Source organism: Mustela nigripes, chromosome 10, assembly GCF_022355385.1.
Source record: "Mustela nigripes isolate SB6536 chromosome 10, MUSNIG.SB6536, whole genome shotgun sequence".
Classification (NCBI taxonomy): Eukaryota; Metazoa; Chordata; class Mammalia; order Carnivora; family Mustelidae; genus Mustela; species Mustela nigripes.
In genome coordinates, this window is record NC_081566.1 from 34490659 (window position 1) to 34518543 (window position 27885).

At 39.0% G+C, this 27885-nt stretch overlaps 1 protein-coding gene and 1 long non-coding RNA gene across 5 annotated transcripts in view; one reads left to right on the forward strand and one right to left on the reverse strand.

The window, feature by feature from the left end:
* CD55 (CD55 molecule (Cromer blood group)) lies at positions 1–27547 on the reverse strand. Of its 4 annotated transcripts, XM_059413007.1 has the most exons (12): positions 27148–27547; positions 26179–26361; positions 24570–24761; positions 24064–24163; positions 22914–22999; positions 19422–19610; positions 13284–13496; positions 12165–12230; positions 9014–9034; positions 3309–3375; positions 1859–1962; positions 896–1065 (listed from the first exon to the last, which is right to left on the reverse strand). In XM_059413007.1, the coding sequence occupies exons 1-11, from the start codon at positions 27236–27238 to the stop codon at positions 1869–1871; spliced, it is 1302 nt and encodes a 433-aa protein (XP_059268990.1). In that variant the 5' UTR covers positions 27239–27547; the 3' UTR covers positions 896–1065; positions 1859–1868. The 4 variants fall into 4 exon arrangements, with proteins under 4 accessions (XP_059268992.1, XP_059268990.1, XP_059268991.1 ...); XM_059413008.1 differs by lacking the exon at positions 3309–3375; XM_059413009.1 differs by lacking the exons at positions 1859–1962; positions 3309–3375 and having other exon boundaries at positions 1–1065.
* LOC132025565 (uncharacterized) overlaps positions 27205–27885 on the forward strand; it is a 47867-nt gene continuing 47186 nt past the window's right edge. The window contains exon 1 of the long non-coding RNA XR_009406645.1: positions 27205–27292. This is a non-coding gene — a long non-coding RNA (uncharacterized LOC132025565). The remainder of the gene's footprint in view (positions 27293–27885) is intronic.

Here is a 27885-nt window from a genome sequence, read left to right on the forward strand (position 1 = left end):
TGTGATCAATTATTTATTTCTATTTAGGGAAAATAAATTTTTCTTTACATATCTTCTTGAACTTGTCTTGCTATACATGTAAAACCAATGCATTCACTGACATAAATAAATATAAATAAATTAATCTCAGTATTACAAAAGAATAAGATTTACAATTTGGCTATGAATATCTCACTTCAGAAATATAGACTCTTTTCTTATGTTAATATAATATCGCTGGATACTTTTAGAGATATTAAGTTAGTGGAGACACCTTTCACCCTTCCATAGGGTTTCTTCTCCAAGAGAAAAAAAAAATTGTCCTTAAACAAAATTATAGCCAATCCATCTAACTTACAAGTGAGAGGCTAAGTCCTGATTGGATACCTGTACTTGTGGGACAAAGAAAGAGTTATTCCTTCATTCTGTATTCCTCCTTTGCCACCAACGAACCCAAGAAAATCAACATTCTCACATCATAAGCACGTTTTCCCTTTAAAATATTTGCTAACCCATTCAGACTAATTTTAATGGAATGAGAAAAGAAGAAAATGCCTTACAATCAAGAGTTATTTTATAATACAGTTCATCTCTCTTCAGCAGTTTTGCTCAGAAGAGGCTAGGTTTTTTGTTTCTTTCCAATATCCAATTACTGTTTTTAGTTTCTAATTTTCTTTGTAAACAAAAATAACACTACATATCTAGTGGGAAAAAAATGACGCATTTCCTTTACTTCATGCTCATGTTCTAAGTACAAACAAACCTCTACAGTTTCCTAAACTTTGAGGAAAGTAATCACCCTAAATCTTGCAAGTTCTTCTATTTTCGAGAGTTTAGGGAGTGTCCCAGGGCAGATTCTCTTCTCCTTGCTTCGTTGGTTTTCCTATGCACCTTAAGGACAATGATAACATGCGAAACGAAGAGCACTATTACATTTATTTTGTCCGCTCCTCCAGAAAGGTCTAAGAAACTAGAAATACTCTGCATACTGGTGTGCATTTTCTTCTTAATTCTTCTTTGGCTAAATCAGCTAGCCAATGGTTACTAGCATCATAAACAAGACTGTCAGTATTATACATGTGTGTCCTGAAAGTTAAAAAAGAGAGTTAACATCAAAATAATTTTATTGACTGATGATACACATTAATCTTTTGGTTATGATGTGATAGACAATGAAAATTAATCCATAATAGGGCATGCAAAACACATGCAAAGTTAGTAAGTTATCCAACCTCAGCCAGTTTAGCTATAGCAACACCAACTAAAATATGTCACATGAGTTTTTTAGTTTCTTGAAATTAAGTAGCCAAGTTAGAATCACTTAAGGTACTTCCAGATTAAGAGTCAATGAAAACCCCTGACACATGCATTAGAGAAAAGTTTCACCAAAAGACACTTTGAGGAAGACACCTAGAACGTTTCATAGATTCGTTTACATTAAGTTACTGTTGTGTCATAATTTTGTATAACATAAAGGAGATAAAAGATCTATAAGCATGACTTACAAAAGATACCATAAAACAAATCTTAATTCCTACACACTGGAAACTCTTAAAACCCACCAAGCAAAAAGGAGAAACAGTACAAGTCAATCATCTCATGATGCAAACACTCATAAAGAAGGCATTCCTATTTGTAAGCCCTAAAGTATCCACTTCTCAGTCCCCCCCCCCCAAATATTTGTGGCATCACTAGTATCCAATCATTTCAGTAAACTGATGCGAAATACAAGATGAGATGGTGAGTGGAGCATGGATGACATCATGCTAATGACAGACCTAAAGTGTCAGTCAGTCGCTCAACGAAGAAAAACCAGTCTGACAAGATACTGATGGACATTTTGCAAGACAGAGAAGTACGACTTCATAAAACCATATACCTTTTATGATTTACCAGGTCTTAACTTCTGAGGCATCACCAGTCACACTTAAATTATGAAACGTAACTTTGCTTGGTTTGCTGTTTTTCGTGAATGTGTAAGAGCTGAACAGTAGAGAAGGAAAACACTAGTTGAATTATATAATTTCCATTTCAGCTGAAAAGCAGTATCAGCATTTCCTTACAATCACATCCCTTTTAATTAAACGTATGGGAACCCTCCATTTTTAAAAGGAGTAAGGAAATCCTTGGTTTTTTCCACAGTAGTTTTGCTCAGGCATCTGTACCAACTTAACCCACTTTATAGGACTTCAAATTCTGTTCATTTTTGGTGGACTCTAAACTACATTCTTAAAAAGTCCCTGAAAAATCTGAAGTTCTAGTTTACTACATCTGCTATTAAGCTTCTAGAACACTCAATTGGCAGTAAACAAGTATCGACTTAAAAGCCCACAAAGCCCAGGACCCAGTGCTCACATTATTTTAGTAAAAGACGGAACCATTTAGTGATTTAACGAACATTTACACATTTTAGCTTATAATAGGCTTCAATAATATTGTTAATTTAAGGAGAAATAAGAGTTACAGAGGGTAAAAAGTAGATAGCTCACATCACCCCCAAAATTAAACCAGGCCATTTAGTGATAGCATTAGAGTTGCTTTTAATTAATGGGGAAAAAAATAGGCATTAGGACAGTTTAGAAATAATTCTAGTTTATATAAACTCCATGGTAAATTTTCTGAACAGTAAAATCTATAAAACAGAGGAGGGTCAATTTAAATAATCCTCTGTCTACAGCATAGGTCAGAGCCCATTATGACATTATACTTAACACATGCACATTCAATGCAGATCAGATGTTTCAAGTAATACTGATTTCTTCTCTATGTGCTGCTGTTCAACCATCTGAGGGCTTACCATGTGTAAACTTCAACCCCTGGGAGGATTCATAGCAAGCAGTCAGGCTCCTGGACGCACCCTCTGAACCAAGGGGCTGTTTTTAGCTGTTTTGGCATGTTTTCATAAATATAACTCAGAAAAAGGCCTGATCACAGGCAACCTCCTGAATCTGATAGAGACTGATTTTTCCCTAGGTTTTTGCTTCTGTGTAACACACAGATACCATCAGCAATTATACTGAGTAGGGAAAAAAGGTGAGTTGGCTAATAGATTGTGAAGTGAGAATGGGGCTTTTCAAATCACTTTCCTTTGACATGTTAATGTCCTTGAGTCTACTGAAAAATTAAAGAGAAAAAGACACAACGTCTGTTCACCCAAGGCTGTAATGACCGAGAAAAGGAATAAAGAGAGAGCATGTAAAAAAAAAAAAAAAAAACCAAAAAACAATTAATCAAAGAGGTTACCTTCTGATATAGTGTCAAGTTTTACTGGAGAAGAAGCTAAGAAGAGTTGTGTTTTTTTTTTTTTAATTATCAGAATTTCTGCTCACCCTGATTTTCCACGGTGCCAGAAAATTTTGACTAGAATTAGGGTACCAGCTACAGTACCAGCAAGTCCTTGAGGAGGAAAAAATGTGGTAACACAGTTAATAGAAACACGAGCAGGTATAGACATAATGCAGTGTCACAATGACAAACACACCGGTTATGCGTCAAGTTAAAGAAAAACAGGAGACACAAGTTACATTTTGTATGTGGCTTTCTTACGTCACAAGTTTGACAGCAAAAATTGCATGCTACTTATCCTGCTTTCATTCAAAGAAAAAAGAAATAAAATATTTAAACTATCACCATGCTCAAATAGGATGTGTTTAACCTCCTGGAGAGGGTTCCAAAGTGTTTCATCCCCACCATGCTCCATTGTAAATGCTTTGATCATTGGTTGGTCAAACACGATGACTGTGTTCCGTAATTTTAGCACTAGACAGTGTCTTGGAGTTCACTCACATTGAGTAGATGAGAAAACGGAGTCTCAGACAGGGAAGGGTTATCTATGTGGTGAATGGGAAGGCCATTTACTTTGTTCCTAGTTAAGGTAAGAGCTGTAGGCATTAGCCCATCCCAGGAAAGGTAATATCACCTGTGCATGGAGGCTAAAACACATTTATGTCGCTTACAGGATATGCTATTCAGTGTTTAGCCTGTTGTAGATACAACTTCATTTAAGAACGCTAATAATTCCTTTGGAGATTAAATGCACTATTTTGAGTTTCATGACAGAAAAATAATGGTCAAATAAGTTGGTCAACAGTAATTTTTATAGTTTGATTTCTACACACAATCTTTCTTCTCCAAACCACCTGTGTGCCCTTTCTCCATACCATTCTAGGTCTCCCTTTTTCCCCCACGCCACCCTGCAATGTCCTTGAGCTCTAGTCTTTTGATCTGCATGGCAAAAGAAATTAGAGAGGACACTAGGAAAGCAACTGAAACTAATATGACCAAATCACAAATTGGTTCCAAACCAGCAAAACGCTCAAGTCACACAATTGCACTGTCATATGGATACATGATTCAACAAAACACCTATTTCTATGACAGGTAAGTTTTTACAGTATTTTACCCAATCAATTTCTTTAGTGGATCCCCTAGCACCATATCATTATTTCGGAAGACTTCATTCATAAAATAAATCATAGCTCCTCAAAAATTTGGGGTTTCTTTTCCCTTTAGCACTTCCATTAACTCCACCATTTTCAATGGTTGTAAAACCATCCCATTTTCAAGTTGAATGATAAATGAAGATAGAAAATTTTAAAGTGATCCAGAATATACAGATGGTAGAACCAAAATCCTATTCTTAAAACACCGACAAGCACATACATGTAATTCTAGAAGAATGTGTGCCGAGACCGATGTTTTCACAGGAAACTAGATCAAAATACAGAAATATGAAAAACTGGATTTTACATAAATGGTTCCTCAGTAAACTAAGAGGAGTATTACTTCCCAAATTATAAATAAAGAAGACTTTAAAGTATAGAGGCAATAGTTATGATCTCAAAATTCTCTTGGTACCTATGGAAAATGAACCCAAGTGTATATTGGTGCCAATTTGAGACCTACAACTTAGAATAAATGACACAATGAAATTATGGCTATGATATCAATGTTCTTGTTAACTAATGAGCTTTCAGGTAGGAAAATTATGTGATTTTAGAAAATGGGTTTCTCTAAATAAAAGGATTATTTTAGCAATATTTCTCATTATATTTATAGTATTTAAGACACGGTAAAGCAGTTTGTCACCTTGTATCTCATTACTCCAATAACTAGCACAGTGCCTGGCAAATAGTAGGATGTGTTTAGAAAATATTTATTAAATTGCGTCAAATTATCTTCTTTTTGCAGATGAAAAAACTGAGATCAAAAAAGGATACATTGAATAGTTTATCAACAGACAAAAACTGATTTCTAATCCCAGGTTCTGGTCAGAATTTTAATTCATAGTATGCTTAAGAAAAATACCTGAGGTTATTCGAATATGATTTATATTAGATGGGTATTACATTAATATATGCAGTATCATCTCCATTCCTGAAGAAACTGAGTCAGAATTCCACATATAAGATCTGGTATTAATTTAAGGATTCTATTTTTGAAGAAATGTGGGTTTGTCCAGTCAATTCAAAAGGTATCACTTACATACCTAATAAAGTAGAAATGCTGTTCACATACAAAATTAAAGACACCGTTAATAGGTTGTTCTTCCTTATAATACTATTTAACAAAACAAAGGAACTGAGGTCTACGCACTGGTGAAGTCACACCAGAAAGAGACTTTTATAGAAGGAAAAAGAATGTGCTTCAGTAAGCCTTACATTGTCAGATTTACAATTCAGAATTAAACACCACTTTCTTGGCAACATTCATAGGACCCTTGAAGGGTTTTGTTATTATCATTGTATTTTCTTTGCCTCTGTATCTTATGCTTCTCTTGCCAGCCTAATGAAAAACAGGATGATTATGTTGTCTGATTTCTTAACTTTGAATAACTTACAGATAATTGAAGTCACTTTACAGTGGAATTTAAGTTCATCCTACAGAGAGACAGGTAGTAAGAAACGGTGATGACCTGGTATCATAGCATCTGATGCATTTCAAATTACAACTGATGATTCTAGATTCTTGAAAGTACACCTCCACTTAAGCTGGTCTGCACCATATGCCAGATGCAGGTGGATGGATGTATAAAGCCAAAGTTAATCAGCATGTGATATTTGAAGGATACAGAAAGAACATTTTAGATACGCCACTGAGCAGTCCCTAATTTTTTCTTAAATATTCCTTCAACTGACCTATTAATCCCCATAAGAGATTTATGAATATCATGATATAGGACTTCAGCAATGGTGGGGCGGGGGGTAAAAACTTAAGTTGTGCAGATTTCCGCATAGGACAAGAATCTTTCTATCCTTTCAAGTACCTGGTGCTGGAGAAATGAGTCATCTACTTCTGTTGAAGCACCTAACAGATGTGTGATCTTGGGCAAGGTACAAATCTTGCAAAAATAAGATTTTTCAGATAAAAAAATGGGATATAGAGGGGCGCCTGGGTGGCTCCGTCAGTTAAGCATCAGCCTTTTGCTCAGTTCGTAATCCCAGGGTCATTGGATGGAGTCCATAGTCAGGCTATCTGCTCAGTGGGAAGCCTGCTTCTCCCTCTGCTGGCTGCTCCCCAACCTTGTGTGTGCTCTCTCTGACAAATAAAATCTTTAAAAAAATTTTAAAAATTGAAAAAACTAAAAATGGGACACAGATATAGATATGTGTGTGGGTATATAGATACCCACACACACTATAAGATGTTTTGAGAAGTAAAATAAAAATACAAAAATTTCAGTAGAGTACTTGCTACACAGCAAAAATGCAACTCTTACCTTAATAAAGGACAATTCTTACTCTTTGGTGTGGCCAGAGGGAATGATAAAACTATCAGAAACCCATTCTAGGAAAATACCAGTGACAGCACTGCACGACTGCTTTAAGCTAATATTTATTCAATGGTTAGCACTGTGCTGGAGTTTTCGTATCTATTATCTCATTAAGCTTCAAAGACTTTAAATAGGGATCATAAATGAGAAAACTGGGACTCGGAAAGATTAAGTTCAATCACTTGGGTTGAAAAATTACTAATTTAAGAAAGAAAAAAGAACCAACAGGATTCAAACCAAAGATCTGACTGACACCAGAACACAATCCTGTCATCTTGACAATGTTGGCATAAAAAACAAAAACAGAAAACAAAAGCAAAAATAAAATACAACTACATAGAGCATGTATTCTCAATGGGGGTGTTATTATCCTAAAAGGGTGAAAAAAAAATCTTACTTTTTTATGTATAAAGTATAGATATACAGAATATAAATAGATTTACAGTATATCTGTGGTAGTAAAATTTCATGGGGGTGGGGGGGTGACTGGGGAAAATAAAAGTCCAAAAATTTCTCTGAGGGGGAGAGGGCAATAATGAAAAAAAGATTTTTGAGAAGCATAGATATGGAGCCAGCAGAAGAATAGCTTTAGACCTCAAAATAAAGTCTTCATTTACATAGCAAATAAGGAAGTTCTGAGATTATTCAGTCTCTCTTTTGTAGCAGAATTAAATGGGAAAATATTCAAACACTTCCAAAGTTCTAGTATCATCTATATTGCTCACTAACATTGCAGTGTAATCCAGGAAAGCAATTTCCTCGTCAGTAGAGTTTGCTTAGCTTTAAAATAAGAAAAGTGGCGGGAATAAAAGGCACAGTGTAAGGAACTTAGTCAATGACATAATAGCATTGTATAGGGAGAGGTGGCAGCTACTTTTGGGGTGGGCACATTGTTTATCCAATCACTGTGTTGTACACCTGAAACTAACGTAACATTGTGTATTAACCACAACCAAATTTTTTAAAAAATCGATAAAATAAAAACAAAATGAGAAAGCACCGAATGCACAGAATTGAAGAAATAAGGATAATTTTTAGGTTTATACTATACAAGTAAATGTTCCCAAAGAAAAAAAAACTGCCATATGTCTGATTTAAGAGGGAAAGAGCTCCTCTTTATTTCTGAGCACAAGTTGGAATAACAACTAACCCTAAGGAAAAGTTTCTGGGGAATCACATAGTACATACTCTGAGAAAATAAGCACCTTGAACCTTCATTAGATGCCACTGAGCAGAGAAAAAGCCCATCCTCTAAACTCATCTCTGTTAACATTAAATGATGAAATCATGAAGTTTTCATTTAGAATGCATTTATTTCTATTGAAAATATCAAACAAACAAAGTGAATCCAACTGTTCCAATGTTTCAAGATAACTATTTTAGCTAAGGAGAGGTTCATTCAAAATATAAAAGAACTATAAAAGAACTATAAATAATAATAATAATTAAAAAACACCTTTTCAGCTTCAGTCCCTTGTTTCACTCATGCATGCATAGATAGGAGACCTCAGCTTATAAGGACATAATTTTAAAATATTCACTTTTTAATGTGCATATTTTCTACTGGGCATTCCTTTTTAATATGCCAACTTAGCTGTATTGCTTCTTAAACATTTCTTTTGCCATCTTCTTTAGGAGTTATTAATCTTCTTGGTAAAATGTTTAACATCAAATAATATATTTATGAACAACAAAAAAGGACTGGAACAAAGAAGAAATTGCAACATAGAAATGTCCTTAAGTCTATAGCAACAGAATAATTTTAAAGCTATCTTTGCTTTAAATCACTGACAGGGAAGGGAAAAGGAACAGGATGTAATCAAAGGTAGCATTCTGGTTTATCTGGAACACACGTCTAGAAACAACCAAGGAGTAGTTTGTGAGTACTTGTAAAATACTGCAGGCTTAAAAACTGTATTGATAATAGCTTCCTTATTGTTGTTTTTGGCCCCTAGAATGATAATGCATTGAGACAATAGGCGTTCAGGGATACTTGATTGACTGGCCAAATGATGTGAAGTTGCCCTAAAATTACCTTGGAACAAGAACACGGTTGGGAAGACTTAGGAACGTACCGAGTACCTAACGGGGTCCACCAAACACGTCGATAAAATGCATTTACCCGTCTTCTCCCTGACCTTAAACATTTCATCTTAATAGTATTCCTAAGGCAGTAAAAAGACAATATTCTCCTCCAGGAATAAGGATTGTACATCCCACAGTGATGACAATTTTTTTTAACTGCCGAAGAACCAAACTTACCAACTGCAATGATGGCAGCATCTGAAGAAAAAAAAAATGAATTACAAAAATAAAGAAAAATACATAAAGCCACAGCAATTTAACATATGTATCCGCAGAATGTACTAGAAAGTTCAAAAGTAACACAGATTTTCATAACAAAAAGAAATAATTATAAATAAATTTAAGAAAACAGTTATACATTAACTTAATCAAGCAACATACACCCTAATAGATACAATGCCTGTATCTATTCCACAGTGAACCCCATAACCATGAAACACGATAAAGATTTAGTGACTACTACAACAAACACCATATTCAGTTATATGACTTGATGGCAAGAAATAAGTTTGAAAGCTTACATAGTAAATAACTGAGATCTAATCTTATGACCAAGAAACTATTTACCCCAAAGATAAAGATGTAGTGAACAGAAGGGCCATCTGTATCCCAATGTTCGTAGCAGCAATGGCCACAGTCACCAAACTGTGGAAAGGGCCAAGATGCCCTTCAACAGACGAATGGATAAAGAAGATGTGGTCCATATATAAGATGGAGTATTAGGCCTCCATCAGAAAGGATGAATACCCAACTTTTGTATCACCATGGATGGGACTGGGGGAGATTATGCTGAGTGAAATAAGTCAAGCAGAGAGAGTCAGTTACCATATAGTTTCACTTACTTGTGGAACATAAGGAATAACATGGAGGACATTAGGAGAAGGAAAGGAAAAGTGAATTGGGGGAAATCAGAGGGGAAGATGAAGCATAAGAGACTGTGGACTCTGAGAAACGAACTGAGGGTTTTGGAAGGGAGGGGAGTGGGGGGTTGGGTGAGCCTGGTGGTGGGTATAAGAGAGCACATACTGCATGGAGCACTAGGTGTGGTGCATAAACAATGAATTTTGGAACACTGAAAAAAATTAAATTAAAAAAAAAAAGAAACTGAAGCCTCTCTCAGCAGACTTCTGATTAATTCTGAGTAATTACTCAAATTACTATAGCATCTTAACTTTTACACCTTTCAAGGACTGTGAAAGTGGCACAGCAAAACACTGCTCTCCTAAGTGGCAAACAGATGTACTCAAAGTACCACTGAGAACAGGTGACTTTACGCGTCAGAAGAAAGCACAGGATCTGGAATCAGCAAGTAGGTGTGTTTAACTCCCAACATTCTCCCTATTAACTGCGCACTATATGAATCACACAAATTAATCTCTAAGTTTCTAATTCATCATCTACGAAATGAAGCTAAAAAGGCTTATGTTGCAAGGCTGCCGCAAGGATGCGAGGAGAGGGGCACAGAACATATGACTATGGTGCAGACCCCGCAAGTGGCAGTGACTACTTTCTTTTACAATGTGAGTAAAAAATGGTCTATGATATTTGAAGAATAAATTAATTGCATAAAAGAGAGAAATCTGACCCAAATAGTAGTTGTATTTTCATGACAATTATTGACTCATGTTTAGTTTAGATCTTTTTTTTTTTCAAGTTTGTTTAAGTTTGTTAAATTGTCTTAAATTTTTTTTTCCAAGAAGGAACTATTTCAACAAAGTTGGTGCTCTAACAAATTTATATAAGGTGAGACATTTTTCTTGTTGCCGTCTTCTATGAAAAATCAGGTGTATTCAACCTAAAACTTTTAGGCCCAAAGAGGTCATGAAAATCGAAGAAGTCAGTAACCTCCTACCGGTTTAAAAGTAATGAGCTAGGAGAGAAATGGAAGTGGCCCAGCACACAATAGCTGTAATGTTTAAATTCTTTTAAAAAGCCAGGTAAGGGCAAAAAAGGCTTCAAGATAATAACTGTGAAATATATGAAATCATTATGAAAATATGGTCACAATGTGTTGAACTATTTAAAAAAATACCCACGATTATGTGACGCCATCGAAGAATGACCAAAAGGGGCAGGAATGGGTAAAGATTTTGTGTATATGCAATGTATTTGGCTTTTTACCTAAGGGAATCATGAAATACACAAAGGAAAGATCAACAAGGGTATCTGTGATGTTTCAAGCTCTTAAAAAAAACTGTCTGGGTGATGATGGTAAAACATATTCCATCAAAGCAGTTATGAAATATGGACAAAATATGGAAAAGCAATCCTAACAACGATTTGAAGGCACTGGCGGGCAAACTAAGACAGGCAGAAATGGGTCAAAGGCAGAAGAGGGAGAATGATATGGAATGGGGTTTGCATATTTGCAATGAGGGGAGCACTGAGGCCGTGCAGGACACTGGCTAAGTGAGAGGGGTTAAGTCAGATGGAGTTCAGGATCATCGGCGGAGCATCTGGAAAGTGAGGGGGCAAACGTGAGGGCTGCTAATATTTTATTTCTTAAAGTTGGTAGTGGTTCCACAAATACTTGCTTTAGAAAAGTTATTGAGCCATACATGGGTGTTTCATGCAGGGTGTGTGTGTGTGTGTGTGTGTGTGTGTGGATTTTAATGAAAAAGTTCAAACAATTTAAAAAAAAAAATTATCTCCTGGCTCATAGTCCTGTTGAGATTTTCCAAGAAACTGGAAAAAAAATAGGTATCTCTAATAGAGAATAAGAGTGTCTATAAAGATTCTGGCTATGCATTAGGTAAGTTAATAGACAGGGGGACATCCTTGGTAGCCCAAAGCAGCACTAGCTAGTAAGAAGGGTTTCATTCATTCACTCAACACCCATTTTTGAAGTCTACAATGGATTTTACTCCACTTTGATAAAAATTGACATTTAAAGACCCTTGTGTAAATATAGACTATTTCAAAGAATTCTGTCTTTTCAGTTACACTTAGAAGACACTGTTAGATGCTTTACCAAATTGGCAGCTCTAGAGAATCCGGAGAAATCTTTCAGCATGCTTAAGAGATGGGTCTCTATCAATAAACCAGAACCAGAAAATGGCCATAAGGATGGTACATATTTGGTTCTCTGAAGGGTCTGGAAGATATCAAGGACTCCCTAAAACTCATATTTAAAAAAATTTCTTTGCCAAGCTTAATTTAGCATTGTTTTCATGGAGCCAAAATCTTTTTCTATATTATTGCAAAATGTTTCACCCTAGCACACTCCCCATCTGCCTCTGAAGATAGTCAAGAGCATTAGTATGAAAAACTCTTCCCACCATGGCTCCTTAGATCCCTACTCAGGAAAACCTGAGCAGTGCCAACTAACCTGAAGAGAGGGTCCCTCTTCCATGAGGTGCACTGGTTGTCCTGGGAGTAGCTGAACTCTGTTTTGCTGTAATACAAGCAGAGGTCAATCTTTTTGTTGTATGGAGACCCTTAGTCACTGGGGCATGTATAGCAGTGGACTTTCGTGTTGCTGGAAGACTCTGTGTAAATGAGGCTTTTGCTGTGGAGGATCTATGGGTTGCTGGCATGGCCTGTGTAGCAGACGCATTTGCCATGATGGGATTCTGGGATGCTGGCGGGGTCTCTGTAGATAGAGCATTTGATATGGGGGATTTTTTGGCTGTGGCTGAATCTTTTGCTGTGGTGGGTTTCTGAGGAGTTGAGGGGGTCTTTGTAGCTGAAACATATACTGTGTTGGGATTCTGAGGAGTTGGTAGGGTTTCTGCAGCTGAAGAATTTATTGTGTCAGGTTTCTGAGGAGTTGATGGGACCTTTGTAGCTGAAACATGTACTGTGTTGGGTTTCTGAGGAGTTGATGGGGCCTTTGTAGCTGATGCATTTACTGTGACGGGTTTCTGAGGAGTTGGTAGGGCTTCTGCAGGTGAAGAATTTATTGTGTTGGGTTTCTGAGGAGTTGGTAGGGATTCTGAAGCCGAAGAATTTATTGTGTCAGGTTTCTGAGGAGTTGATGGGGCCTTTGTAGCTGAAACATTTACTGTGTTGGGTTTCTGAGGAATTGGTAGAGCTTCTGCAGCTGAAGAATTTATTGTGTCAGGTTTCTGAGGAGTTGAGGGGGCCTTTGTAGCTGAAACATTTACTATGTTGGGTTTCTGAGAAGTTGATGGGGTCTTTGTAGCTGAAACATTTATTGTGTTGGGTTTCTGAGGAGCTGATGGGGCTTCTGTAGCTGAAGAATTTATTGTGTTGGGTTTCTGAGAAGTTAGTGGGGTCTTTGTAGCTGAAACATGTACTGTGCTGGGTTTCTGAGGAGTTGGTAGGGCTTCTGTAGCTGAAGAACTTATTGTGTCAGGTTTCTGAGTTGATGGGACTTCTGTAGCTGGAACATTTACTGTGTTGGATTTCTGAAGAGTTGATGGGGACTTTGTAGCTGGAGCATTTATGGTGGTGGGTTTCTGAGGAGCTGATGGGAGTTTGATACCTGAAACATCCGCTGTAGTGGGTTTCTGAGGAGTTGATGTAGCTTCGGTACCTGGAACATTCCCTGTGGTGGGTTTCTGTGGAGCTGATGTGACTTTGGTACCTGTAACATTTGCAGTCGTGGGTTTCTGAGGAGTTGATGTGGGCTTTGTAGCTGATGCACTTACTGTGGTGGGTGTCTCTGTTGCTAATATGACTGTAGAAATCTGAGAACCTTATAAGGAAGAAAAAAGTTAAAAAATATTAGCTAAATAATGCTGTCAAGTTAAGACAAAACAAATTGCTTCCTCTATGAATCCTCTCTTTCTCCCCCGCAAACACCTAAATATGAATACGACTTTTAGGAAATCAAGTCTAATTCTGATTTTCCCAAGGAACTGAAACACTGCATTGCCTTTGCTTTGATATAAATTGACCTTTAGTCAACTGAAGAGGGTTTATAACAAAGTAGTACTGAGGTTCTTAAACTGTTTTCTGTGTAAATAAAAGAAACCAAAGTCAGAGTTGGTGGTGATCTCATTCTGTAACACACCCCAAATTAAGATATTTTCTCTCAGAAAATGTTTTCCTTTCTCATGCCAAGACCAAAGAACCAGAAAGAACCACTGGACAGACAGAGGTAGTCACAACATAGTTCCTTTTCCCAATGTTTTCAGGACATGTTAGTGACCCTGGGAAACTTGCTCTGTTTTAGTCCTTTTTTGAAGTAATACATTCAGTCTGAAAAAAAAAAAAAAAAAAAAAAAAAAAAAACCTTTTTTTTTTTTTTCTCTTATGCTAGTTACCAACATTACACAAATTAGATCGGTCTCTCTTTGGACTGCAGATCAGGTCACAATTATCTGAAGTGCAACCTTGATTAAATCCTATTCTGAGGGGTGCCTGGGTGGCCTCTGCCATGGGCTTGGGTCATGACCCCAGGGTTCTGGGATCAAGCCCGGCATGGGGCTCTCTGCTCACCGGGGAGCCTACTTCCCACCCTGTCCCCCATCTGCCTCTCTGCCTACTTATGATCTCTGTCTGTCAAATAAATGAGTAAAACCTTAAAAAAAAAAAAAAAAACCCTACTAAAAAAAAGAATGTTAAAAAATAAAAATAATAAAAAAAATAAATCCTATCCTGAGAATTGCAACGCTAACAATTTAGTACAATTTTAAGTCTTCCTTCAGTGCCTGTCGGACTTTGGGCTGCTTCCACACCTCCTCTTGCCAGCTTCCCCACACACTGGAGACCACTGTCCATTTTCCTAATCCCGCTAAGATGCCATTTCTTCAACTGAACAAGAATAAAAACAAAGCAGATTTGAAAAAATAAAAACAAAAACAAAGCAGATTTGAGAACATTATTGTAAGGAATGAGAGAAATAATTCAGGTAAGTTATTTCACACAGTGCCTATCCCTGAAGGAACACACTTGACCATTCCGGTGTGCAAGTGCCTGCACCACCAGCACACACATCCTGCCCTGTGCCCTCAGACACCATGTATCATTTATTTCCGCTTCCTTGTATCAACCTCGGAGGCGGGGGGGGGGGGATGGGACAACTCACAGAAAATACCCAGCCAGTACCACATGACTGAGAAACTCAGAAAATAGTAGATGGTATTTTAGGGTAAGATTTTATATGGCCCTTTCCTCTAAGGTACTCATATATAAAACTTACTCTTTGTTCCACCAGGCTAGTTCTGGCTTTTGATCCAGACCTATGTGCTAATATAGGGTAAGTTTCCTGGAAATTGCTTTCCTTGTTGTCCTTTTGTTATTTTGTGTCTTGTTGACTCACATCTGCCATCAGCATGCTCCAAATTATTTCAGCCTTCTGAACTGCACTGTGATACAGAGCCCAGCCTATGGGCAATGTTCCAGCACCCTTGAAAAAAAAACTTTCTCCACCTGTCCTTATAGGGTTCAATGCCCTTAATATGTCAATTAAAAAAAAAAAAAGTTTAACTGTTGCTTCTATATTCTTATTGATCTTTGGTTGCTTATTCTAACACCTCTTGAAATAGGTATGTAGAATTCTCAAACTATAATCATGGATTTATCTATTTTTCTTTCTGCCTGTTTTCTGTGGATTGAAGCTTTTTTTCCACAGTGCTCATAGATCACAGATTGTGATAGATTCCTGCTGAATGGACCCCCTTTATCATTATGAACCATTGTATCTTAAAAGTATTCTTTGATATTAATGGAACTGCACCTGCTTTTTCCTTTTTTGGTAATTGCAAAGTATATTTTTCCATCCTTTCTTTGGACCATTCAGTGTTCTTCTCATTAAGTTTTGTCTCTTATAAACAGCAAATAGGTGTTTTTTTTTTAAGTTCCTTTTTAAAATTATTTATTTATTTATTTGAGAGCGAGAGAGAGAGATCACAAGTAGGCAGAGAGGCAGGCAGAGAGAGTGGGGGAGACAGGCTCCTGCTGAGCAGAAAGCCCAATGAGGGGCTCGATCCCAGGACCCTGAGATCATGACCTGAGCTAAAGGCAGAGGCTTAACGCACTGAGCCACCCAGGCGCCCCAGGTTTTCTTTTTTTAATTCAGTCTGACAATCTGACTTAAATTACACTCTGGGTAATTACTGATACAGTTGGGTTTATAGCAAATATCTCACTCTAAGTTTGCTCTTCCACCCATCTATTTTATGTTTCTCTTCCTCTCGTTTCCTTTTGGATAAAGTGCTCATTTATCATTCCTTTGTTGGGTTATGATTAGATTGGATTAGATTTTGAGAAGATAGAATTAGTGATCTGGAAGACAAACAGATAGAGAGAGAAAGGATCAGGAGGAAGCCTTTGTTGGGTTATGATTCATAGTTTCTTTCACTATTATTTTCATGGTGACCCTAGAGATTACAGTATATATCAGACTATAAACCAATTATGCAAATTAACATTCTACAACTTTTGGGTATTGCCAGAACCTTGTAACTTTTAAATTCAATTTACCTTTTATTGCCTTTGGCTCTGTTGTTATTACACACTTGCATTCAACATACCAAACCCCAGTGGATAATGCATTTATCATTTTGTACAGTCCCTATTCATGTACCTGTTCTAATGTTCATTTTGTCTTGCATTTTCATGTTTTACTTGAGATTATTTTCATTCTACTTGAAGGAATGCCTTTATTTTGTTGTTCTGTGCAGGTCTGGTCTGCTGGGGTAAGTTCTCTCAGTTGTTGTGTGAGAACATTTTCATTTGGCAATTTTAAAGGATATATACCCATTGGCTAAAGAATCTGAGGTGAGCACTCATTTTCTTATCCTTAACTTGAAGGCTTTCTTCTCATTGGTCTTTGGCTTCTATAATTTTTGTCGAGATGCCTGTGGTCAGTTTTTGTGTTGCTCCTTTGAACTTTGTCTCTTGGTGCTTTTATCATTGTTTTGCGTTGCTAAAATTTTTGCCACAAAATGCTGGGAACTGGTTTTATTCTGCTTAGAGTCCTGAGAACCTTTGGAATGTATCGATGTATTTCATCATTTTTCGAGCATTCTGTCATCTCTTTGAATATTTCTGCTCCTCTTTCTCTCTTTTTCTATCTGCCTCTCCTCTTAGCTAACCCATGTTAGAACAGTTTCACATGTCTCAAATACCTCCTAACTTTTGTCTGTACTTTACATTCCCCCCTCTCTTTGTGTTTCTGGGCATTATTAATGAATTTTCCTTCCTGTTCCTAATACTGGGTCCAAATCACTGTTAAACCTATCGTAATCTTCATTTCAGATTTTTCATTTTTCTTTGCAGAACGTCTCCTTGACTCTACTTTTATAGGTTCCAGTTCTTTGCTGAAATTCTTTATTTCTCTCTTCCTTGAAAACCTTAAACATATTAAGTGCTGTTGTAAAGTCATCTGCTAACTCAGTTGTCTGGATTTATTTTCCCTTGATTTGGTTATAATTTCTTGCTTCGCTCCATGTCTAGTAATTCTTTTACTGTATTACAGATTTTGTATATAAAACATTCAGATGGTATGATCTTCCAAGAGAGGTCTCCTTTTCTGATAAGCAGACTGGTTGGAGGTGATCACACCCTCAGCCCATGAGGGACTGAGCTCAGCCTTAGTAAGACGTAGTAAGACTCAGTCTACTTCTACTCTTGCCTCTGCTCCTTGGGACTTGTCCCTCTGGGCTTTTCATCAACAGCCCAGGAATCTTTATTTCCTCAGCTCTGAGAAACTGTGGGAGATCCAGGTCTGTCCTTCAGGGGTCCCCAGCCCAGCAATCTAGTCTCCTTCCCCACCCAACTTCAAAATGGGCACAACTGTGTTAAGGGGCACAAGACTGTGTGTTTGATCCAAGCTTCTTCCTATTATATTTGTTGCCCAAATACCATACGGGTCTGAGAGATTTCATTTTGTACTTTGGAAGGTTTGGGTCAAAGTCCTCAGCCTCCCCTGCAGCCCCAGAAATCAGCAAATGGTCCTTGGGGAAAAACTCGCTCTGCACTCAATTTTCAGTGTATTTTTCTAGTCCACCACAACCACTTTGCCAGGTTCTCTCTTTCCTGGCAGTGGTCTTCCTGTGGGTCACGATGGATCCTAGGCCCAGGTGCACTTCAGAGGGGCTTGCCTTCCCTGTCCACTCCCCCAGGAATTCTAGTTCCTTCAGTCCTGGTTGTGCCCACCCTTGTATCTCCTGCCTTTCAAAATGGGACTTAAAAAAAAAAATCTATCCAGATTTTGTGGTTATTTGTAAAGAAAATATTGGCCTACCATGGTCTACTGGGGCACCACCCTAGACTTGTAAACTCCGAATAACAGTTAATTTAATAAAATAGGGGGAAATAAATATGAGTGTGTCACATAGCCAGATTAAGAAGTGAACCCATATCAAACTTCTCCCATAATTAAATTAAGTCAAATAATATAATGAAATTTTCCCCTTGCAGTTGTCACATCTCCACATCATAATAAGCATTATCATTAGGGGAGCAGAGAGCCAGCACAGTGATCCACTATTGCTGGGAGAGTAAACTGCTACGGTTTCTTTGGAAACAATGTTGGTGACATCCGTCAAAAGTTTAATGCACAGGGGCGCCTGGGTGGCTCAGTGGGTTAAAGCCTCTGCCTTCAGCTCAGGTCATGATCCCAGGGTTCTGGGATCGAGTTCCACGTGGGACTCTCTGCTCAGCAGGGAGCCTGCTTCCCCCTCTCTCTCTGCCTGCCTCTCTGACTACTTGTGATCTCCGTCTTGAAATAAATAAAATCTTTAAAAAAAAAAAGTTTAATGCTCATACATTTGCTCTAGTAACTATGCTACAAGGAATTTATTTTATGAAATATACTTGCACACCTGTGCAATTTCAGATGCCCAGTATTTTTTGCAGTATCTTTTGTAATAATAATTAAAAACAACAACAACCTGTAATCAAAAACTAAATTTCCCTCAATAGGTTAAATAAATGATATATCCATACAACTGCTACAACTGAAAAAATAAATACGTGTATGTTTATTTTCCAGAACCAAATGGAAACATTTGTGAACAATGGTTACTTCGAAGAGAAGGACTAAGGACAGAGAGATTTCTTATACCCGTCTGCATGGTTTGAACATTACTGTACTGTTGACATATACTATTTGTGACAAGCAACTGTTTTTAACAAGCACTGATATTTAAAAATTCATGCTACCATAATTCCAAGTATAATTACAAAAGGCGCTCGAGTCACACTGGCACTTAAATGTCATGTTGCTCAAACAAATCCCGCCAATAGGATCACTAGCAAGATCCCTCGGTTTAGTCTAAGATTCCCTCCTAACCAAATAAAATCAACCATTTTATATGCCTTTTGTATTAACTTATTGAAAGTGATACGGTTAAGAAACAGCAAATGTAAGCGAACTCACTAAAAACATGAGACATGTCACATGCATGTTTGTGTGCGTGTTATGTACCATGGGTATTTATTTTATTCATATGTTACCACATATTCTCCAGTATCAGTGCTTCCTCCTTCTTGGAAAGTCATAGACCCCTCTGAGAATCTGATGAAAAACTGTGCTCCCCTACAAAGATACAAATAGGCATATATACCACATTCTCCATTCATTTCTCAGGGAGTTCACAGAATCTCTGTAGTCCAAATAAAGACCCACTGGTAATAAGAAAACAAAAATACAACACTGCAAACTCATTACCTTTGCATTCAGGCGGCGGGCCACTCCATTCTCCTTGGTCACCCTTAACAGTACAATTAATAGAGTTCTCTCCGATCAGGGTGAAGCCTTTTATACATTCATATTTTACAGCCTGTTGATACACATAAGTGTTCTGTTGATCTAGAATGACTCCATTGCTAATTTTTGGTGGTTCCGGACAAAAAATTTCTTTAAAAAAATTCCAAAATAATTAACATTAATAAAACTGCCAATTACTTACTTTAATAAGTAAGATTAAAGCATGTTAAATAACTTATTTTAAAAAAGTAAAAATCGACCGTTTTTTCTAAGTTCAGCATTATCAACCAGGGAGTTTAGAAATGCCTGTTAAGTCATGAGTAGAGTATTTGGAGCTTTGGATACAAATGGTGTAAAACACGAACGCTAACTTTGAGACCAACGTATAGAAGTAAGATTTAGAACATATACGTGAAGCAAGAATTACAATAAAGTCCTCACACATTACGTATCACAGTTGTGCCGGGGAAAGCAAATACTGCCGGAGTTCAGAGGTAAAAGCAGGGCATTTTAGGAGGAAATGGAACTTGAGCTTAATACTAAGATATACCCTTCTGCTAAGACAGCGGAGAACAGGGCATAGCTCTGCATTCCAGGGGAAAGAATGCCAGATGAAAGGAGCCTGGAAATCAAGTGGCAAACTTTGGAAGCAGGAATAGATCGTTTCGATGTGTCAATATTAAACTTTGACTCTTAGGGTAAAAATTTTTTTAAACATATGTTGACACACTGCCTTTTAGTTCAAGTAAATGTACTGAGCAGCTGCATTTGGAAAACAGATACAAGCAGAGTTATTCTGGTCATATTATAAAAAGCGGCCCCTCCCTGGCAGTAGCTCTGATAAAAAAAGTGCAGTGGCTCACCTTGTCTAGAGCCAGGGAAGCAGTGGGATCACGTGTGTATGTCAACTATGTTGCATCAAGTGGCCTTAGGTAACCAGAGAATATTAGCAAACCTGTAAGTTACTTTTAGACCCCTGGCCCCAATCAAAGCCAGGAACCAGAGCAGGCCCATCTGCTTCACACGGGGCTAAGGTGCATGACTGCACATCGCCATAAGTACCATCCAGAGACTTTCTGAGCACCTAACACATACCAGGCACTGTTCTATAAACGCAGTTGCAAAACTAAATAAAATATTCAGTTGTAGGTCTTAAAATATAGCGACAGGGGCACCTGGGTGGGTCAGTCAGTTAAGCATCTGCCTTCGGCTCAGGGTGCTGGGATCAAGCCCTCCCCTGGGCTCCCTGATTAGCGGAGAGCCTGCTTCTCCCTCTCCTGCTCCCCCTTCTTGTGTTCTGTCAAATAAATAATTAAAATCTTTAAGATGAAATAAAATACAGTCACGAAAAAGATTCAAAGATTTTCATTTTAATGCAAAGTGGCGAGGCTTATCACAGAAGTGTGCACCATGGTGTGGAAAGCGAGAACAGTTAACCAGCAGGGATGTCCCAGAAAGCTTCTAGAAGGTCTATCAGAGGAAACCCCAAGCTAAGCAAAGAAGGGGCTGAAGGGCATTCCAAGCAGGGGCAGTAGCAGAGGGAAAAATAGGGAGGTTTGTGTGGATAGAGACTAAAGTATGAGGGCAAGACGTGAGCATGAACTGGGCATACCATGGTGACCATTGTACGCTTTACTAAGGAGTCTGGACTTTGTAAGTGATGAGCAGACATGTACAAGCTTTAGGATCCATGTTTCAGATGGATCACTTTGGGGAGAATGTGGATCAAACATCAACGGAGTCCAAGAATGGGGGCCACTGCATTCAGTGTCACCTTGAACTCAGGCAAGCGGGACTTCTGCACCAGCTCCCACACTTTAAGAGGCTGTGGCCCTCTTCTGACTATGCTTCTCCCCACCAGTGGGGTATCTGCAGGGCTGAAGGTATGGTCCCTGAGAGCTGCTCCCCTACCCCACTGTAAATCATGCTCTAGGAAGTGGCCCTTGGAATTCCCTCTTTTTTTCTTTTTCTTTTAATATGGAACACTATAAATTTGTATGTTATCCTTGAAGGGCCATGCTAATCTTCTATCATTCCAATTTTAGTATCTATGTCACATGGTCCCAATTGTTGAGAACAGTCTATACTTCTGATATGTACACCTATAGTCCAAAGTTCAGAGACACAGATGGGGGGAAAGGTCTCAGGGTACATGTCTTGGAGCGTGTGGGCCAAGCTGTGTAGGTACATGCATTAGAGGCTTATCACAGTACCAGAGCAGATACATATTCGAGTAAATTTGCTGTCCAAACGCACTTTAGTATCACTTACAACATCCCTTACTAGACGGTGGAAATGGTAAAGGTGGGTGGTGGGTAGTAATGCTGAAAATTTTGAAGTACTAGTAATGGGAAAAAGGGGAGTAGCAGACATAGGAGGGTAGAGCTCAAGATGGTGTGCCAAGGGTGTCCCTGGGTGTGGCCAGCTCACCCCTGCAAGCTCCTTGTTGGCCAGACTTCCTTTTGTATGTCTCCCTATCAGCTGACCCCATACCTTCCCCACCACAGTGTGTACCACAGTGTGTCAATCAAGACTCACCTGTCAATTCCATTAAGCCTAGTCTAGTTTTCTGCTCCTAATAACAACAAAAACTTGAACTTAGTGATAATTTTTTTTTAAGATTTTATTTATTTATTTGACAGAGAGAGAGAGAGATCACAAGTAGGCAGAGAGGCAGGCAGAGAGAGAGAGAGAGAGAAGCAGGCTCCCTGCTGAGCAGAGAGCCCCATGTGGGGCTTGATCCCAGGACCCTGGGATCATGACCTGAGCTGAAGGCAGAGGCTTCAACCCACTGAGCCACCCGAACCGAACTTAGTGATAATTTTAGTAAAGTTGGGAGAAATAATAAAGCCTACATTTTTAAGCGTTGCATTTTTTCTTAAGAGAAAAAAAAATATGTTGCACATATTTTACTCTTCTCAATTTTCAGGAGACATATGTCTTTAGTGGATATAAATTTGACTGGATATATGCACTTTTTAAAAAATATTTATTTATTTTTATTTTTTTTAGAGATTTTATTTATTTGAGAGAGAGAGAGTGAGAGAGAAAGAGAGAGCATGAGAGAGGAGAGGGTCAGAGGGAGAAGCAGACCTCCTGCTGAGCTGGAAGTCTGATGCAGGACTTGATCCTGGGACTCCAGGATCATGACCCAAGCCAAAGGCAGTCGATTAACCAACTGAGCCACCCAGGCACCCCTGGATACATGCATTTATGATACTATTTCTATACCCTATCTCCCTCAGAAAATAAGATTCCTAAGGGCAGAAATCATATTTCTTCTTTATTGTATAACTTATTTCTCTAATCATGAAAAAAATCAATCCCATTTCAAAACATTTATAGGCAATTAGCTCAGTTCATAATTGTAAAAGAGGCAATACTGAATCCTAGAAAAATGATGAGTTTGAGGTCCAACTAACTAGAGAGGTTTAGGGGTTTTTTCAGTCTTACCTTGGCATTCAGGCAATGGATCACTCCATCCAACATCGTTCTTTACAATGGAACAGTAACTAGAAGCTGCACCGACTAATCTATACCTAAACCAATGAGGGGAGGAAAAAAGTTAGGTCCCATCCACACATTTGGCTTCCCTTAAATTCTCCAAAATGTCATCTTAAAATATTTACTACACCAGTAGAGGGAGACAAAACAACAGCTGATCAAAATTCACATGGCCATTTAAAGGAAAAGAAAAAATTAAATTAGAAAAGGTGATATCCAAAAGGTAAAAAAGTGTAAGACACAAAAAGTTTTTTATCTGGGTGGGGTCCTCGTGAGAAAACAGGAAAGTGTTCTGAAACATTTAAAGTGATATAGATGCTTGAATATTTTATATTTCTGAATTCTAAAGATCAACAGAGGCTTCACAGAATAATAGAATATACTTATATTTTAGGGGCTCCAGGTACTCCCCAGATTTGATATTAATCCTATCTCTGTTTTGTACAGGAGACACATGATATTGATATTTTTAATTTTATAAAGAGCAAGAACACCCACATACACACAAAGTAAAATAACATAATTCAATTTGCAGATATTAAAGAGAAAATGAACATTAAAAGTTTCCAGCTGTCTCTCAGACACTAAGGAGACCCAAAGAGTGAGTTCCTTTCCCTACATAGAGAACTCAGAGAAGACCTCAGGTCAGCATGACATTTTTACACTAGGAGTAAATGTTTTTAACACATAATATTTTGTAACAGGCAGTTTGCATACAGAAAAAAAAATATGCAAATTCATTATTTAGGTAAAGTAAGGATTGGTTTCATTTGAACATTTGAAGGATTTAATTTCTGCAAGTGCCAACCTATTACAAGATTTTTCCTTTACTACTTACATTTCAATTTTATAACTGATCATATATGTACTAAAAATCTAACAGTAGAGAGAATTTGGTGTTATAGGAAATTGTCCTTTCTTGCCTCCATTTTATTAAACTTAACCATGACGGCCTCATGATGAAAGATCTTTGAGCACAGGAGCTGGTTGACGAGCTTGTAAACACTGACCACGAATCTAAAAACTTCCACCTTAAGTCCTAATTGGTTTTTGCATTTGTTAAATATAGAGTATAAAGATGTAGTATGCCAAAACTTACCCCTCGTTACAGGAGAAGTGGATAACTGCAGCATACAATATGTCAGTTGGAATGCTGACATGACCATGTCTTAAATCTCCAGGATTAGGACATGATTTTCCTAGAAGAGAGCTCAAATTGATTTTTTTTTTCATTAAATTATCAGGTACTTCTAAGCAGATCCATCATCTGAACTACCAACATTTCTTATCCTTAAACTTCTAAAATCCTGCCTTCATTTTGTAAGTTTCAAATAACACACCAGATTTCGAATATACACTTATTACATATTAGGTAACCTTAAACTAATTAAATGGGAAATCTGTGAGTAAATGAATACTCCCATCTCACAAGTATTTAGTTGGCCTAATTTAAGACAAAATTATAAAATTACTTGGATGGTTCTTTTCAAAATCATACTCAAAGTAATAATATGGACACAAAGACTTCAGCATGAATGAAGGAAGAAATATTTTTTCCCCCAAATAACCCTACAATTACGAATACTCTGTAAAAATTATACTCACTTTTACAAAATTCATCGGGTTTGGACCATGTAAAATTCGGAAGGCAAGTTAGTTTTCCTGAGAGAAGATGGTCCCTTTGGTAGCCAGGTCGGCATTCATATTCCACAATGGAACCCACTGGGAAATAATTCTGTTTGGTGAAAGACTTTTTGAGAGATGCAAATTGTAGCCTGGTTGGAACGTCACAGCTACCTAAAAGTATTAACAAAAGCAACAATGTAACTAAAACCACCTTCTTTGACCATCTAGGTTTAATGATCCAGAATTATCTGGACCTTATGTCACCCCCTTTTCTGTACTTCTTCATACACATTTGATATTTAACTGTATTAATATCACTATGACACTTACAGCGCATCAAGCATACTCACATATATACTTCTATTTCCTAAGTAGTTAATTTGGCACCTAGATATCACCACGCCCGCAGTTCAGGAAATATAACCCATTATAGTTGCCTGGCACAATTCTGCCCGTGACCCCTGCCTGCCCAAAGGAGGACAGGGCTGAGAGCAGAACAGTGTTTCCTTCAGACCCCCTGGGGCTAATGTCTGAACAACAACAATAACTAACAATGATAGCTAATATTTATTGGATACTTCTCCATGTTTTATACACATAAACTCATTTCATTCTCACAATAACCCAGAAGTCCATGAATCAGGTGAGCCAGTGGTGTACAAAGAAGTACTTATAAATGGTAACATCTGGGCAAATGTTAATGTGTAGAGACATGGTAGAGGGGACGGGGCATTGGATTTATAACCCAAAGACTGAAGTTGGTACCCTGGCTCTCCTGAGTAAGAACTGCTGATTTCAAGAAGTTACTTAATTTCTGGGGGTCTGTCTCCCCAGACTACTTCCTGACTGAAGAATGGAAATAAGGGTCCCTACTCCAGACATGGGGTTGTCTACCCATGGAGACGTCAATGGAGTCAGCTATGCAGAAGCATTGTAAACTCTAAAACATAATACATGTGCAAAGGCTTAAGTACTTCAACCACTGCCTTCTGTCCTGCACACATAAAACCCAAAGGTTCAAGCTGATGTCACACCTGGTTTCATAAAATACTTGAGGCAGTTTCTAGAATTCCCATACATTCTAGGACTCCAGATGGTCCAAAGCTAGGTCCTTACCTTTACTCGTTTCTGTCAAAGCTACCATAGGACTATGAATCTAGTGATAGATTTCAAGGGAAATACTGGGAGCTTTTTAAAAGGCTACCACAGAGTTGTGCTTGATGAGTCCTACTTTAAAAAATGAAACTTAAGAACACAGAAAACTATGTGTCATGGGGTGATTGCCAAACATATTCATATATAATGTACTTCCTAAATTGTACCTATTGTTTATCTTCTCTATTAGTTCAGGAGTTCAGGAGTTATTTTCTCTATTAGTTCAGAAAGCCCAAACCTGTTAATGAAGAAGCAGGATCTATTCTGGGAGGAATGTCAATTAGCTGCAGCGGGAAATGCCAGGTATACATACCCTGGGATTTCATAATGCTTGAAAACTATCAATTACCACTCATGCTGAAGAGGGATAAAAGTAAGCTAAGCAGATACATTCCATTCCCGTAATGTATATATACAAAAATGAAGAGCTTACGGTTACAAAATTCTGCCACCTCTGACCATTTATTGTTGAGACAGACCACGGAGTCTGCCTTGCCAGGAACCTTTACAAAGCCTTCTTTACATTTGTATGTTACTGTGGTTTCCTCAGGAAAACTCTGGCGGTCACCCACACTTTGTATGGCATTAGGTACCTCTGGGGGAAAGCTGCAGTCACCTAGGGAGGGAAATAAAAGAAAAGAAAAGCAGAACTGAAGGAAATGACACTTTTCAGTTCAGAGCAACATTCTTTTTGCAAGAGGAGTGAGGGAAGCAGCCAAAGGCTTCTGAGGCACAGGTAACATTTCCATCCAGTGGCTGAACCGACATACCGAAGACTTGCTAGGCTGCCTGTCTTGTCAATTAATTCAGTATTAAAATAAGGAATCGACCCTTTTCTTTCAATATTAAAAAAAAAAAAAAGCGGTTTAGAATTGATCCTGTTACTAAGCGCACAATACAGACAGACGCCCCCGGGGAACGTCACACCTGGAAGAGAATACGGGTTAACATGCCGCGTCCCCAGCAGCCCACAAGTGGACTCCGTTTAAGAGGCGACAGAGGTCAGCTGTGGCCTCCCACTGCTAAAGAGATGTTGGGGGACTGAGAATTCACTCTTCGAGCCCAGCCCTTTGGCTTCCCCAGGTATGCCTGCTCCGCCAACTCAGCCCGCGCTTCCTCAACGGTCTCCCCCCACTCCCGAAGTCACGCCAGCTGGGGTCCAGCTCAGCAAGACCCCAAACTGCAGGTTAGCAGCGGAGATCCCGTCCCTGTCCCCAAGGGATCGTGCCAGTAGGCGCTCTGAGCCATACGGGTGGAGGATTACGGGAACAATTTACCCATGCCCACATACCTCACCTCCCCAGGTCCCCAGACTTCTCGGTTGTCACCGAGACGGATCCCGCCCCTCCCACCCAGCCTCAGGGTCCCCCAGCGGGGCTGAGCCCCCCCAGCCCCCACTCACCCTGCGCCGTAGGCGGACACAGCAGCAGCAGCAGCAGCAGCGGCAGCAGCAGCAGCGGCGGCGGGGCGCTGAGCCCGCCGAGGAGGCACATGGCGCGCGGGGACCGGGACCGGAGTTAAGTGGAAGCTCGCTCCAGCAAGCAGCCGTAAGTAGCAGCAGCGCCTAGCTGGACCGCCGGGCGGGTTAAATTAGCGCCTGGGCGGGGCTGGGGCTGTGAATCACAAAGGGTGGGGCGAGGAGACCCGCGGAGGAGAGTGTGCCGGCACCTGATGCCGCGCCGCGCGAGCGCCGGGGAGGGGGGCTCTCGCGGTCGCCTCCCCTAGAGACCCTGGACTGGGGACCGCGGATAATGGGCCGGGAGTGGGGCTCCCCCGCGGGTCGCCTGGACTCTCTTTTTCTCTTTGCTAGGGCGGGGCCTGCGAAGAGCTCCCATCTGGACGTGTAAATATCTGCTTTCCAAGTAAACAGAACGCTGGGGGGGAACCGAGGAGAGGGGCGTGGCTCAAGTGGGAAGGGCTTTGCTGCCCGGAAATCTGCATTAGGTTGAGAGGTAATTCAGCGCTCCCGAGTGCTGCCGGGCTGAGCAGAAAGTGCCTGAGCAGAGAGTGCGGTGGGTTCCCAAGTAGCCCCTGGAAACATAGAGTGCGCCCACCCAGGGACCCAGTGCCTTCAACTGGAGGTCTGTCAGATGCCAAGAAGGGATAGGAAAAAATAGGAAACAACAGCGTTGTCTCCTAG